This window comes from Rattus norvegicus, chromosome 2, assembly GCF_036323735.1.
Source record: "Rattus norvegicus strain BN/NHsdMcwi chromosome 2, GRCr8, whole genome shotgun sequence".
NCBI lineage: Eukaryota > Metazoa > Chordata > Mammalia > Rodentia > Muridae > Rattus > Rattus norvegicus.
Window position 1 is genome coordinate 105,999,584 of NC_086020.1, and position 16,672 is coordinate 106,016,255.

The 16,672-nt window shown below is 40.8% G+C and overlaps 1 protein-coding gene across 1 annotated transcript; it reads right to left on the reverse strand.

Annotated features, from left to right (window-relative positions):
* Positions 1-4,536: 4,536 nt before the first annotated feature.
* On the reverse strand, positions 4,537-5,115 carry LOC103691519 (60S ribosomal protein L9 pseudogene). The gene has a single exon (XM_039103302.2). The coding sequence runs from the start codon at positions 5,113-5,115 to the stop codon at positions 4,537-4,539; it is 579 nt and encodes a 192-aa protein (XP_038959230.1).
* Between the last annotated feature and the right edge of the window lie 11,557 nt (positions 5,116-16,672).

Genomic DNA, 16,672 nt, shown 5'->3' on the forward strand with positions numbered 1-16,672 from the left:
ATACATGGTATGCACTCATTGATAAGTGGCTATTAGCCCAAATGCTTGAATTACCCTAGATCCCTAGAACAAACGAAACTCAAGATGGATGATCAAAATGTGAATGCTTCACTCCTTCTTTAAATGAGGAAAAAGAATACCCTTGGCAGGGAAGGGAGAGGCAAAGATTAAAACAGAGACTGAAGGAACACCCATTCAGAGCCTGCCCCACATGTGGCCCATACATATACAGCCACCCAATTAGACAAGATGGATGAAGCAAAGAAGTGCAGACCGACAGGAGCCGGATGTAGATCGCTCCTGAGAGACACAGCCAGAATACAGCAAATACAGAGGCGAATGCCAGCAGCAAACCACTGAACTGAGAATAGGTCCCCTATTGAAGGAATCAGAGAAAGAACTGGAAGAGCTTGAAGGGGCTCGAGACCCCAAAAGTACAACAATGCCAAGCAACCAGAGCTTCCAGGGACTAAGCCACTACCTAAAGACTATACATGGACTGACCCTGGACTCTGACCCCATAGGTAGCAATGAATATCCTAGTAAGAGCACCAGTGGAAGGGGAAGCCCTGGGTCCTGCTAAGACTGAACCCCCAGTGAACTAGTCTATGGGGGGAGGGCGGCAATGGTGGGAGGGTTGGGAGGGGAACACCCATAAGGAAGGGGAGGGGGGAGGGGGATGTTTGCCCGGAAACCGGGAAAGGGAATAACACTCGAAATGTATATAAGAAATACTCAAGTTAATAAAAAAAAAAAAAAAAAAAAAAAAAAGAAAATAAAGTTCCTCCCTGAGCAAAAAAAAAAAAAAAAAAGAAAGAAATCAAAGAGAGGAAACTAGGAGTTGTACTCACTAGTGTTGTCAACCTGAGACAATCTAGAATCACTTGGAAAGTGAATCTTGGATTAGGTTAGTCTAGATTATGTGGGCACGACTGAGAGGGAGTATCTCAATCAAGTTAATTGAAGGGGGGATGTCTATCCACTGTGAGTAGAGCCATCCCTTAGGAAAGGGAATCTAAATGTGAAGAGTGTGAACTAAGAAGTAGTATGTATGCATTAATTCATGAGACTCTCTTCTTGACTGTGGATGACATGTGACCAATTCATGCTGCCTGACTTCCTCTCAGTAATGGAAAATAAACTGGAATTGTGAGTCAAATAAGTCCTTCCTCTCTTAAGTTGCCTTTGTCAGTTATCACCGCAAGAGGCAGTGAAACTGAGACTGGCATAGTCCCTCTACTATGGGTATAATTTAAGCACTATGCCATGCTCATGTCAAAGAAAGTGGTACAATAAGGAAAAATTGCCAAATCTTTGCAAAACAATTTAACCTTGATCTTCACTTGGCAGCACAAGACTTTCTCTTCCTCAAAGCTGGCATTGTAAGGCTGGGATGTTTCACATTTGAGCTTGAGTTCGCTCTACTGTTTGCCTTGAGTTGAGAATAATGTCACAAAACTAGCCAAGTTTGAGATGGGGGAGAAGTTTTAGACAAGAAATTTTTTAAAACGGTATACCCCACAGAGTCACACCCCTCCTTAAACCAGACAAAATTCTAATCTAATCTTTAAGTGTCATTGTGATCTCAGATGAAAAGACTCATGTCAAGAAAAGGAGAAGCAAGGTAAACTGCAGATCACAAACAAAGAATGACATTCTGGTTGATAGTCCATTTTGAGAGAGGTATACCATTGAGGAGTGTGGGCAAGCAGAGTCTTGAATGTGCAGAGATGTTAGGAAAACATCTCGGGGAGGGCTCTAAAATTAGTTAGATGACAACTGAAAACTATCATCTATAGTCACACCATCTCATGGATGAAAAGTCAGGTGAGAATCTGAAAAGTCAATAAACAAATGAAAATAAATGGACAGCAACTCGTAGTGGGAGGAGTTATCCAAGTTGGCAATATCGATCTCTTATGAAATGTGAAAAGCCAATGATGAAGCTATTGCACTGGGACAAATAGTTTGCATTTGAAGTATACAAATGAGCTCAACTGGCAGAAACATTCCAGAAGATAGGAGCTGGGTACCAGAGAGGTGTCTATATTCAGATTGGGAAGACTGCTTCTTGGCTTTCATTTTCAGAATCTAAGTGACCCCCTGTTATCTGAAAAGCTGGAGGAGGCTCCAGTCACCAACAGAAGAGGAAAGATAGGTCCCAGAAAGGAGTTTAAAGGCACTTAGATATGTGGGCCTGGTGACTTGATTAGGTTACAAACACTTAAAGACTGTAAACACCATGCAGAGTCTAAAATTACTACCCTGATACCCTTAGGCAGAGAAATAACAGGACACTGGAGAAAGATCTCAGCCCACAACTCTTTCAACAATTGTGGGTTCTATCTTTCATTTCTACTAAAACATGACTGGAATATATTACTGTTGTGACTTCTAGGTCCTGTTCACTTGTGACCATGTTTCTGACGTCTTTGTTTCCTTGTCTCCCATGCCACAGAAGGCAGAATTCATCACTCCCTGAATCCTCTTTCCAGAGCATTTAAGAAGGGCAGGGAAAAATGGGGAGGAGGGTATGAGAGTGGGCCTGGGAAAAGAGGAGCAAGAAGCTACGAGCAAAATATAAAGTGAATAAACAAATAAACTAATGGGGAGGGCGGGGTCATTATGTTCACACTGTAATAAGTCGGCAAAGATGAGTTTTTTAAAAGTCTGGGTTTATAACATGCAATTTTGTGGTTGCACTTAGAGAGCTTGACTGACAAGTGTTACACACACACACACACACACACACACAGAGAGAGAGAGAGAGAGAGAGAGAGAGAGAGAGAGAGAGAGCATTTCTATCTACCAATATGGAAAGAGTGGCAGTACATCTATTTTAAGTAAATGGCAACCAGGTAAGCAATGCCTGCACTTTGGTATTTTATGTGTGGTCATGAGAGAACAATTAAGTAGTATTTGCTGTTGCTGTGGTTTTCATAAATACTCTGGAAGAACATTTTAATGGCCTGAAAGGGCAGGACAGGGACAGAGGTAAAGGTGGCATGTCTTACTAAGCATAGTTTATGTTGTTTTCACTTTTCACACATGCATTCATTGTCCATCATCTCTTCCAAACATGTGAAAAGCACTGCTCTGAAGCAGAATTAGTGTTCACTAAGCACGTTTCCAAACAGGTCTCCACCACGGAGGTTAAGGAGAAAGATGCCAGAAAAAGAGAATAAGACATGCTAATTTGTAGTGTGAGCTTCTGAAGGGGGTGGGGTCGCTTAAAAATGTATTTTTACAACATACATCCTTGAGGATAAAAACAACAGCAACCAAAATGATATAAAGGCTGTATGTGCTGGACTTAGTGGTTAATTATGTGAAAAGTATTGCTATTCACTTGTTTTTAAAAAATGAATTAACTCTAGTTATAGAGCGAGTTGTAGAGGAAACTAAATAGCATGGCATTTTCTTGCTCCAATCCTGGTAATCAAAATCCTGTTCAATGTCTCCTTGTGTAAAGGTGGCTGCTTGGCTAGTTCTCTTAATTGCACTTCCAAGCGTGGCCTGCCTTGAGGAGCCTCCATCTTTTGCATTGAACCCAAGGCAATTTCTCAATATACTGTTAGAAAAGTCAATATTTTAAATGAGACTTGCTGTGCCCCTGAAATAGTGCTGATACTGAAATAGATTTATATGAAATTTTTGTTTCTCTGAATGAATTACTGATTGTTTCCCTGACTGATTACATGTGTGTGTGAGAGAGAGAGAGAGAGAGACAGAGAGAGAGAGACAGAGAGAGAGAGAGAAAGAAAGAGAGAGAAACAGACAGACAGACACACAGAGTGAGACAGACAGACACAGAGAGAGAGAAGTGGCACAAAGTCTAGTTCTCAAGGAGTCATAAAACATACCATATATACATACACATATGTATGTATATGTGTGTGTGTATGGTGTGTGTATGTGTGTGTGTATGGTGTGTGTGTGTATGGTGTGTGTGTGTATGGTGTGTGTGTGTATGGTGTGTGTGTGTGTGAACTAACATAAAGAAAAGGCAATGCTCACTTAAAAGAGAACTAAAGAAGAGGATATAAACATATGGAAGGTGACTTTGTATCTAAAATGAAACCTTATTAATACAGCACATCATAATCTTTGGGGTTATTTCCAAACCGGATAGAGGCCATTTACATTTCCATAATAAAAATTATCAAACAAACTTTTCACCAGTCTAGTGATATCACACTCTTTGGGATAAGTATAAAGGAAATCGTCATGATTCCTGACTTTGGGAACCAGCTATAGAGACTTTTGCCTCATTCGATATCCACGCAATCTTAAAGATCTAATCCATAGCTAAGGTGACAACCAAATGATTTCACCCAAAGACTATTCTAATTCTTAAAAGTGTCACCTAACCATCCCCAGAATGGTCCTCCCTCAGAGTCCCTGACACTGTCTTCCTGACTAAAGATTTTGACTGTTTTCTTCTTTTTTTCAATATATAAGTCTTTTATTGTCACCATAGAGGTCAAATTGTACTTGTGATCAGGATCTTGTTTCTGGAGCTAGGAAAGTGAGGTCTCATTTGTCAGGCTGCTGCACGGTTCCCTTCTCAGAAACATAGATGCCATCCAAAGACTTCCGGATATCCTTGTTCTTAACCGTTGTGGCTTGTTGAATCAGAGCAGCTGAATTTGAAATAAGTTCAATATCATTTCCTTCAAGGATTAACTCATTCTTCTGGGCTTGAGAAACAGAACAAGCAACACCTGTCCTCATCCGAACCCTCCGGATGTATTTTTCACCCAAGAAATTTCGGATTTCAACCAAAGATCCATTCTCCTGAATAATGACGTTGACAGGGACATGAGCATGCACAGACCTCTTCTTGTAACGGAAGCCCAGTGTCACACCCTTGATCAGGTTCTGAAGATGACTGCAGATGGTTCTGAGGGTGGCCAGTTCCTTCCTGTTACCCCACCACTTGTCAACACGGAGCCTTTTCTTTTTCTTTCCAAGAAGACTCAGCTCTACATTGATGTGATTGAAGTCCCTCCTCAGAGTTCCCCTGGGGCCCTTCAGAATGATTGTGCGCCCCTTCAGAGTGATGTCCACATTTTCTGGAATGTCGCCAGTCTGATGGCTGAGAATGGTTTCCATTCTCACAGTAGATGGGGCAAAGAGAGCGACTGTTTTCTTTTATGTAAAATTTTAGTTGCTGACCTGCTTCCTCTTTCTATTTATGCTTTTCATGATCATACCAAGATCCTGGACAGAAAGGAATTTGACCTTTCTGGTACAGCATACATAGCTCATAAGACAAAAGGATACATTTCTAAAGAATAATTCCATTCTATACAACCTCCAAGGTCACAGAGCAAAACCACATGGCTATGTTTTGTCACTATAAATTACTCTGAGAAAATTCTTACAAATACATTAAACAGGAAACTCAAACACAATCATATTGCCCTTGGAATCAGTTAGCTAACCACAGCATAAGAAAAATGCTATTAATCTCTACTTTTGACACTGCTAATTTTTCTGCTTCCTTTTCTTTGTTTTGTTTAATACATTGAGCAATTTTAAGTTGCAAAGCACACATGAGCTAATGATTATTCTTTATACTGCCCAATTGGAGTATGAGTTGCACACTTCCTGCATAGAAACTCTGCCTTATAAGACATAAGAGGAGAGGAAAGAAGAGCAGATGGTTACCCAAGTATTTCTGGTATAATAGTCAGATGACTTGGAAAGGGAAAATACTATGAGAACTATGGAAAAGCCCTACAGCTACTCTGTGGAAGGGAGCCAGTCCAAATGTAAGCGCCTCCTATACCACTCCTTGTTTTCTTACTAATCTACTAAAAACTGATGTTCTGTTTAGAAAAATTAGGCACTAGGAAAAAGATCACATAACATCTTCAAGGGATCCTTTGTATCTCGGAGCCTCTAGCAGACTTTTCTTTGTTCTTTTCTCAATTTGCCTCATGAAAGTCTGAAAAGAGAAAACTTTACTTTTCTTTCAAGATAAGGAAAGCTATTAATTAAATATATTCCATTATTTTCTTTCAAAAAGACTGAGATATATTAAGCAGGGGTCAAATTCAAATGGTGCAAAGTCATTGAGAACTTGCAGTGGTGGACCTTTTATTAGCTCTTTGCTTAATATGTGAGTAAAGCTCCAAGATTATTTTCAGATCTTAGTGCTGGCAGTCACAACCCAGGCTATTGGATCTTATTATTTTTAGTGGTAAAATGTCTGTTATTTTTAAAATTCTTGAAAAGTTCTCAACGTGATTTTGACTTAAAAGCAAAAAGCTGAAAAATAAGCAAATCAGAATAAAATTTGTCTGGAGAGATATTGCAAAGGCCCTTGGGATTCTTTCTAATTCCAAAGCAAAGAACTTTCCCTTTTCCAACCAAAGAAAGAAGGGTTGGTGGAATTAAATGCAGATTTAGAATAAATCTAGAATTTGGAATAAAGCACAAAAAGCAGAGGAAGAGGCCTCCCCTTCACAAAAAAAATGGTATAAAGACCTCCCCTTCAGCTCTCCCTTTTCATCTGGGAGCATAAGATCTGTGAACGCTCATGGACAGAGAAAGGAAGACAAGTTTTAGCTGAAACTTTGGGGAAACAACTTGAGAAAGCTATCCAAAAATAAACACATAAAAATTGCATTTGGACCTATAGTTAGAGAATCTCGCCAACGGAGTTGAGTCAAACCAAGAGGTGTTACTTGAAAACCAAGACCATGTCACTCAAGTATTCAGATTTCAATGAAGATGGGAAAATAGTTTGGATCATGCACGGCATACATGGTAAAATTAAGTGGAAGTTTCTCAGAAATGTTAGAGAGTAGATGGGCTCTTTGAACTTTCAAGTACTAATTTTATTATTATTATTTTTGCCTATGAAGTCCCATTCCTTTGCCCTGTTCAATAGGCCAAGACATTAGTGTGTTCAATGAGAGACGCTGTGTATTGATATTAGACCCTTTTACAGATTTTATAGTTTTCTTCCTTCATTGTTCCTTCCTTTTCTCCTCAATTTGTGTGTGTGTGTGTGTGTGTGTGTGTGTGTGTGTGTATGCAATAGTTCATCCTCTCCTACCATGTGGATGTTTAGGGAAGAAAACACAGATTGTGAGGTTTGGCCCCAAAAATCTTTACCTGCTGAACCACTTCAACAGTTGTTCTATTTCTCAAGGTGATATAATTGTCTTAAGAAATTAGTTTTATTTATTATTTATTTAAAAATTATGCTGTTACATAGTTATATATTTATTATATTTACCAGTAGTTTTATATTTATTATATTTACCATATGTATATGGTATATATACATATGTATGTTATTGAATATTAATATATTTACATTTCAAATGTTATCCCCTTTCCCAGTTTTCCCTGCAAAACCTCCTATCCCATTCCCTCTCCCCCTTCTTCCAAGAGGATGCTCCCTGACCCACTCACCCACTCCCACTTACCTGCCCTGGCATTCCCCTACACTGGGGAATCAAACCTCCATAGTACCAAGTGCCTCTCCTCCCACTGATGCTCGACAAGGCCATCCTCTGCTAAGCCATGAGCGGCTCTATGTGTACTCTTTGGGTGGTGGTTATTCCCCGGGAGCTCTTGGTGGGTATGGTTGGTTGATATTGTTTTTCTTCCTAAGAGGTTGAAACCCCCTCAGCTCCTTCAGTCTTTACCCTAACTCCTCTATTAGGGTCCCTGTGCTCAGTTCCTTGGTTGGCTGTAAGCATCCGCATCTGTATTGGTCAGGCTCTGCTAGAGCCTCTCAGGAGACAGCTATATCAGGCTCCTGTCAGCAAGCACTTCTTGGCACTATTGTCTGGGTTTGGTGTCTGCATATGGGCTGGATTCCCAGGTGGGGCAGTCTTTGGGCAGCCTTTCCTTCAGTCTCTGCTCCACTCTTTGTCCCTGTATTTCATTTGGGTAGGAGCAGTTCTGGATTAAAATTTTGGAGATTTGTGGTTGGCCCCTTCCCTCAACCAGGGGCTATGACTAACCTCTGCAGGTTCTCCCTCCCTTTTTCAGGTATTTCAGCTATTGTCATCTCCGTTGGATCCTGGAAGCCTCTTGCTTTTCTGGCATCTGTGTCTAGCTGGTGGCTATCACCAGTTCCCCAACTCTCATTGCTGCACACCTCCGTTCAAATTCCTGACCCTCTGTATATCATCTCTGTCTCCTTGGATACCTGATCCGGTCCCCCTCCTTTCTTCCTCCCAAGTCCATCCCACCAAAGAGTATTTTGTTCCACCTTCTAAGAAGGACTGAAGCATCCACACTTTGGTCTTCCTTCTCGAATTTATATAGATTTTAGTTTATTATAGGCATCATGGGTATTCCAAGCTTTTGGGTTTATATCCACTTATCAATGAGTGCACACCATGTGTATTCTTTTGTGACTGGGCTACCTCACTCAGAATGATATTTTCTAATTCTGAACATTTGTCTAAGAATTTCATGAAGTCATTGTTTTTGATAGCTGAGTAGTACTCCATTGCGTAGATGTACCACATTTCTGTATCCATTCCTCTGTTGAAGGATATCTGTGTTCTTTCTGGCCTCTGGCTATTATAAATAAGGCTGATATGAACATAGTGGAACATATGTCCTTGTTATATGTTGGACCATCTTTTGAGTATATGCCCAAGAGTGTTATAGCTGGACCCTTAGGTAGTACTATGTCCAATTTGCTGAGGAAATGCCAGACTGCTTCCCAGAGTGGCTGTACCAGGTTACAACCCCACCAACAAGGGAGGGCTGTTCCTCTTTACCCTCATCCTAGCCAGAATCTGCTGTCACCTGAGTTTTTGATTTTAGCCATTTTGACTGGTTGAAGTGGAGTGAAGTGCTCGCTTTGAGTTGTGTTTCCCTCATGAATAAGGATGTTGAACATTTCTTTAGGTGCCTTTTGGCCATTGAAGATTCCTCACTTGTGAATTCTTTGTTTAGCTCTGTACCCCATTTTTAATAGGGTTATTTGGTTCTCCAGAGCCTAACTCCTTGAAATCTTTGTACATATTTGACATTAGCCTTCTAGTAGATGTAGGATTGGTAAAGATCTTTTCCCAATCTGTTGGTTGCCATTTTGTCCTATTGATGTATCCTTTGCCTTATAGAACCTTTGTAATTTTTCGAGACCCCATTTGTCTATTGTTGATCTAAGAGCATAAGCATTTGGTGTTCTGTATAGGAAATTGTCCCTGTGCCCATGTGTTTGAGGCTCTTCTCAACTTTTTCTTCTATTAGTTTCGGTGTATCTGGTTTTACATGGGTGTTCTTGATCCACTTGGACTTGAGTTATGTACAAGGCAATAAGAATGGATCGATTTCAATTCTTCTACATGCTGACTGCCAGTTAAACCAGTAATATTTGTTGAAAATGCTTTTTCCTTTGATAGTTTTACCTTCTTTGTCAAAGATCAAGTGACCATAGGTGTGTGGGTTCATTTCTGGGTCTTCAATTCTATTCTGTTGATCTACTTCACTGTCTCTGTACCAATAACATGCAGTTTTTATCACTATTGCTCTGTAGCACTGCTTGAGGTCAGGGATCGCGATTCCCCCCAGAAGTTATTTTATTGATGACAATAGTTTTCTCTTCTGCTATCTTGTGTTTTTATTATTCCAAATGAATTTGCAAATTGTTCTTTCTAACTCTATGAAGAATAGAGTTGGAATTTTGATAGGAATTGCACTGAATCTATAGATTGCTTTTGGCTAGATGGCCATTTTTACTCTATTAATCCTGCCAATCCATGAGCATGGGAGATCTTTACATCTTCTGAGATCTTCAATTTCTCTTGCAGAGGTTTGAAGTTTTTGTCATGCAGAACTTGCTTTTGTCATCTTTAACTTGGTTGGTTAGAGTCCCACCAAGGTATTTTATATTATTTGTGACTACAGTGAAGGTTGTCAACTCCCTAATTTCTTTCTCAGCCTGTTTATCCTTTGAGTAGAGGAACACTACAGATTTGTTTGAGTTAATTTTATACCCAGCCACTTTGCTGAAGTTGTTTATCAGGCTTAGTACTTCTCTGGTAGAATTTTTGGGGTTACTAAATTATACTATCATATCATCTGCAAATAGTGATATTTTGACTTCTTCCTTTCCAATTTGTATCCCCTTGACCTCCTTTTGTTGTCTAATTGTTCTGGCTAGGACTTTGAGTACTATATTAAATAGGTATAGAGAGAGTGGGCAGCCTAGTCTAGTCCCTGATTTTAGTGGGATTTCTTCAAGTTTCTCTAGTTTGACGTTATCTACTGGTTTGCTGTATATTGTTTTTACTATATTTGGATATGGGACTTGAATTCCTGATCTTTCCAAGGCTTTTGCCATGAAGAGGTGTTGAATTTTGTCAAATGCTTTATCAGCATCTAACACGAAGGTCATATGTTCTTTTTCTCTGAGTTAAAGAAACGAAATTTTAAATAGAATGGTCATACATAGGTTGTCCTCTTCTGTTTCTGCATAGTCCAGATTGTGAGCCAGTATCTGATTCAGCAGGTTAAAAATAATAATAATAACAATAACAACAACAACAGTAGTAGTAGTAGTAGTAGGAGTAGTAGTAGTAGTAGTAGTAGTAGTAGTAGTAGTAGTAGTAGTACTTCGTAGGCAAATGGTTGGAACTGGAAAATATCATCCTGAGTGAGGTAACTCAATCACAGAAAAACACACATGGTATGCACTCATTGATAAGTGACTATTAGCCCAAATGCTTGAATTACCCTAGATGCCTAGAACAAATGAAACTCAAGAGGGATGATCAAAATGTGAATGCTTCACTCCTTCTCTAAAAGGGGAACAAGAATACCCTTGGCAGGGAATAGAGAGGCAAAGATTAAAACAGACACAGAAGGAACACCCATTCAGAGCCTGCCCCACATGTGGCCCATACATATACAGCCACCCAATTAGACAAGATGGATGAAGCAAAGAAGTGCAGGCAGACAGGAGCCGGATGTAGATCTCTCCTGAGAGACACAGCCAGAGTACAGCCAATACAGAGGCGAATGCCAGCAGCAAACCACTGAACTGAGAATAGGACCCCCGTTGAAGGAATCAGAAAAAGAACTGGAAAGCTTGAAGGGGCTCGAGATCCCATATGAACAACAATGCCAAGCAACCAGAGCTTCCAGGGACTAAGCCACTACCTAAAGACTATGCATGGACTGATCCTGGACTCTGACCTCATAGGTAGCATTGAATATCCTAGTAAGATCACCAGTGTAAGGGGAAGCCCTGGGTCCTGCTAAGAGTGAACCCCCAGTGAACGTGATTGTTGGGGGGAGGGCAGCAATGGGGGAGGATGGGGAGGGGAACACCCATAAAGAAGGGGAGGGGGAGGCGCTAGGGGGATGTTGGCCCGTAAACCGGGAAAGGGAATAACACTCGAAATGTAAATAAGAAATACTCAAGTTAATTAAAAAAAAAAAAAAAGAACAATGCCCCTTTGCACCAAGAAGCTGGGATGGTCTGTGCATAGTTTGTGAGTGAAGAGAGCATATCTACATACTAACATTTAAGTAGCAAGCTAAGCTTCAGGAGTCAACAATATTCAGATGGAAAAAATTTAAATTATTGTCTTCTAAATCGCAATTGCAAATTAAATAATTTGAGTATAATTTAATCTGATTATAAAACTGATCTAAAGACAGAACAGAAGCTGGGTAGAGAACAAGAAGAAAGGGTAAGAGGTAGCAGAGAAGAGACAAAGGGGTCCAGTTTATTTTATCATTATCATCATCATCATCATCATCATCATCATCATCATCATCATCATCATCATCATTTAATTTTTTACATCCATTATTCTCCTCCCCACTCTCCCTTCAACAGTTCCTCATTTCATTCCTCCTAACCTGCCCCGGTCTCCAAGAGGATGTCCTTATCCTTTCCTCCACTGCGCCAGAGCTCCCCAGTCTCTGGAGGGTTAGGTACATCTTCTCTTACTGACATCAGACCAGGCAGTCTTTGCTGTATGTGTTGGGGGCATCAGATCGTGCTCCCTGGTTGGTGGCTCAGTTTCCTAGAGATCTTGGGGGTCCAGGTTAGTTGAGACTGCTGGTCTTCCTATGGGATTGCCCTCCTCCTCAGCTTCTTTCAGCTCTTCCCAAATTCAACCACAGGGTCCCCAGCTTCTGTCCACTGGTTGGGTGTTTCTATACCAGTTTATTTTCAAAAGGAAATAATTCTGGCTTCCATTTCTTAAGCTCCTAATAGGTTTTGCTTATTTGTCTGCATTATGCTGTTATTGATGCTAAGGAAAGATGAGAGAAAATCCAAGTAGATGTGACCTTTGAACATTGCATCGTCAACAAAGTTGATGCTAGAGAACCATGTGTTTGAGGGATTTATTTTTCTGGAGCCACACTCATAAGCAGTATCTGTCAACAGGTTAGATATCTAAAGACAGAATGTGTCTGTACATACTTCTGCTGAGTCAATCATGGTTGACAAGGAAAAGCCCAGCTTCCAGTGATACCTGAAAGGTCTACATACCAAGTACATTTAAAGTTAGGAGAGATAGGGATCAATAGATCACTTACTTGGACCCCAGACCTTCATTCTTTTTTTTTATTTTTTTTTATTAACTTGAGTATTTCTTATATACATTTCCAGTGTTATTCCCTTTCCCGGTTTCCGGGCAAACATCCCCCTCCCCCCTCCCATTCCTTATGGGTGTCCCCCTCCCAACCCTCCCCCCATTGCCGCCCTCCCCCCATAGTCTAGTTCACTGGGGGTTCAGTCTTAGCAGGACCCAGGGCTTCCCCTTCCACTGGTGCTCTTACTAGGATATTCATTGCTACCTATGGGGTCAGAGTCCAGGGTCAGTCCATGTATAGTATTTAGGTAGTGGCTTAGTCCCTGGAAGCTCTGGTTGCTTGACATTGTTGTACTTTTGGGGTCTCGAGCCCCTTCAAGCTCTTCCAGTTCTTTCTCTGATTCCTTCAACAGGGGACCTATTCTCAGTTCAGTGGTTTGCTGCTGGCATTCGCCTCTGTATTTGCTGTATTCTGGCTGTGTCTCTCAGGAGCGATCTACATCCGGCTCCTGTCGGTCTGCACTTCTTTGCTTCATCCATCTTGTCCAATTGGGTGGCTGTATATGTATGGGCCACATGTGGGGCAGGCTCTGAATGGGTGTTCCTTCAGTCTCTGTTTTAATCTTTGCCTCTCCCTTCCCAGCCAAGGGTATTCTTTTTCCTCATTTAAAGAAGGAGTGAAGCATTCACATTTTGATCATCCGTCTTGAGTTTCGTTTGTTCTAGGGATCTAGGGTAATTCAAGCATTTGGGCTAATAGCCACTTATCAATGAGTGCATACCATGTATGTCTTTCTGTGATTGGGTTAGCTCACTCAGGATGATATTTTCCAGTTCCAACCATTTGCCTACGAATTTCATAAACTCGTTGTTTTTGATAGCTGAGTAATATTCCATTGTGTAGATGTACCACATTTTCTGTATCCATTCCTCTGTTGAAGGGCATCTGGGTTCTTTCCATTTTCTGGCTATTATAAATAAGGCTGCGATGAACATAGTGGAGCACGTGTCTCTTTTATATGTTGAGGCATCTTTTGGGTATATGCCCAAGAGAGGTATAGCTGGATCCTCAGGCAGTTCAATGTCCAATTTTCTGAGGAACCTCCAGACTGATTTCCAGAATGGTTGTACCAGTCTGCAATCCCACCAACAATGGAGGAGTGTTCCTCTTTCTTCACATCCTCGCCAGCATCTGCTGTCACCTGAGTTTTTGATCTTAGCCATTCTCACTGGTGTGAGGTGAAATCTCAGGGTTGTTTTGATTTGCATTTCCCTTATGACTAAAGATGTTGAATATTTCTTTAGGTGTTTCTCAGCCATTCGGCATTCCTCAGCTGTGAAATCTTTGTTTAGCTCTGAACCCCATTTTTAATAGGGTTATTTGTTTCCCTGCGGTCTAACTTCTTGAGTTCTTTGTATATTTTGGATATAAGGCCTCTATCTGTTGTAGGATTGGTAAAGATCTTTTCCCAATCTGTTGGTTGCCGTTTTGTCCTAACCACAGTGTCCTTTGCCTTACAGAAGCTTTGCAGTTTTATGAGATCCCATTTGTCGATTCTTGATCTTAGAGCATAAGCCATTGGTGTTTTGTTCAGGAAATTTTTTCCAGTGCCCATGTGTTCCAGATGCTTCCCTAGTTTTTCTTCTTAGTTTGAGTGTGTCTGGTTTGATGTGGAGGTCGTTGATCCACTTCGACTTAAGCTTTGTACAGGGTGATAAGCATGGATCGATCTGCATTCTTCTACATGTAGCCCTCCAGTTGAACCAGCACCATTTGCTGAAAATGCTATCTTTTTTCCATTGGATGGTTTTGGCTCCTTTGTCAAAAATCAAGTGACCATAGGTGTGTGGGTTCATTTCTGGGTCTTCAATTCTATTCCATTGCAGACCTTCATTCTTGCAATTGTACTTGCCCCTGAACTGACCTTAGGAGACAATTACTGCTGTCACTGTCTATAAGATCCTTTGGTCAAATAGGAACAGAGGCACAATTTGAACTCAGAACTGCTGTTTGCTTTCTCTTATATTTGTGTGAGGGTGTTTGTGGGTTTGTGTGAGTGTTTGTGATGTGGGCGTACAGGATACATGTTTGGAGAAATGTGGGAGGGGTACATATAGGTATACATACATGTTAAGGACAGGTTTCACCCTCAAAAGTTATTCCTTGTGAGCTGTTCATCTTATTTGGACAGAAATTCTCAATGCAACCTGGGCCTTACCAAATTGGCTGGGATGGCTTGTCAACAAGAGCCAAAGATTCTCTTATTTCTGCTACTCAGAACTGAGATTGTATGCACACATCACTGTGCTGGTTTTGTTATGTGGAAACTGACTGTTTACATGAAAATTGACATGCTTTCCAGACAGTCTTTACTTAATCAACTGTCCCTTCAGATGTGTAAACTACTTCTTTCTTGTAGCCACTTGTTGCCACCTTAGACCTGGGGGATTGCCAGTAAGCTATGGCTTCTGAGGCCAGTGAATCTTAGCCCTGCTCCACTAACAGCACATGCAAAGTAATCTTATAAAATACTAAGACAAGATTTTCCTTTACAAGATACACATAGAACTAGATTGCAGCATTCCATAAAGTTAAGCAAGGAGCCTTAGATATATAATAGGAAAGAAAAGGCCTTCACAAAGCTTCCCTTTCATTTAGTCAGGTAGATCTATATTCTCCCCTTAACTAGACTTTAACATTAGCTTATGAAACGGCAGATTATGACGACCAGTGATTTATTTATACCACCCACCTATTTATTAAAGGCTTAAACTCTAGAATGGCTTCTGTGAGTTCAGGGCTGTGTCCTCAGGATGGTGCAGTTCCTATGTAATGCTTACTGCCATCTGTGACTGCCTGGGGTCACTTCTGCTATTCCTCACTTGAATCAGTTACTTTAGAACACTTGCTATTTATAAGTCTTTCTGTGTTGCCTTTTCCATAAAATACCAGTGTTTGTCTTTCTGGAGAATGCCTTCTTTCTGGAGGATGTGCTCTTTCTGGTAGATGCACCTCTTAAGATATAGTTTTCATGGGCAACAGTAGCTCTGTTGACTACCCTCACTGAAAGAAGGGGCTTGACTTGTATAAGAGCATGTTGCCAAACACAGAGGCTTCAGTTACAGACACCACCATGGGGCCCGTCAAAGTATTTTCCTTTTAATATCAGTCTATAGATAGTCTACTACCTTCAAATAGGAGTCTGTGCTGCTCCTTGAACAAATGATAATTCTCTCCTGCTTGCCTTCCTGAAAGCAGGCTGTCTTAGAGCTGGCTCACCTACATAATTTTCCAAAAATCCCTTAGTTGTACTGGGCACTTGTGGTGGCCTCTAGCCCCTCAAAATCCACATCCATTTACCTCATAGCCTTGTAAGCTATGCTCCTACCACAGCTACCTGATGAGTGTCGGTGAGCTTGTTTCATTCATCTTCAGTCACTCAAGTCTGTCAAAGCCTGAGGTCTTCTCTATATTTGTACCTTTGATTCAAACCAAATATGGTGTTCTGTTTCCCCATCACTAAGCCAAACGTGACCCTCTGCCAAAGCTCTAGGTATCAACGTAGATAGAACTCAGCTCAGGACTCTAGTACTTGAAATAATCCAGACCCCTCTGCTCCCTTGCATTTGCTGTGGTTACAGCGCTGGTGATATTATGGAAACTATTAAAAATCCTTCTGTGTCTTTCCTGCTTTGATGACATAGTATCTGTGTCATGCTGGTACTGAGCAGAGTATATACCCAGCCTCACCCTCACACAGTCCCTAAAGTGTACCTGTTGAAAAGTAGAGACAAGTATGAGAGGGTCAGCTAGAAATCCTTGTCGTAATAGGGACATATGTTTGGCTTAGAAGGAAAGAGAACTCACTGTGTTGACAGACAAATCTGTGTTAATTTGTAGCAAGAGAAAATTGAGGCATTTAAATAATTGATTCAACATATATTTACTAAATTTCTTTGTGATGGTTTACCTTCATTGTTAGGGAGATGTCACCTCAGAATCACACAGGAGAAACTTCTCTGGGTGTGTCTGTGACATTATTTCCAGAGTTTAAGTAAGGTGAAAACACCTACCCTGAATGTGAATGGTACAATCCCATGGCCAGGCTAAAGGATAGAAGGAAGCTAGGTGGTGC

Coding starts and splice junctions, on each gene's coding strand:
- LOC103691519 (XM_039103302.2), bottom strand. CDS start 5,115: ATGGAAACCATTCTCAGCCATCAGACTGGCGACATTCCAGAAAATGTG.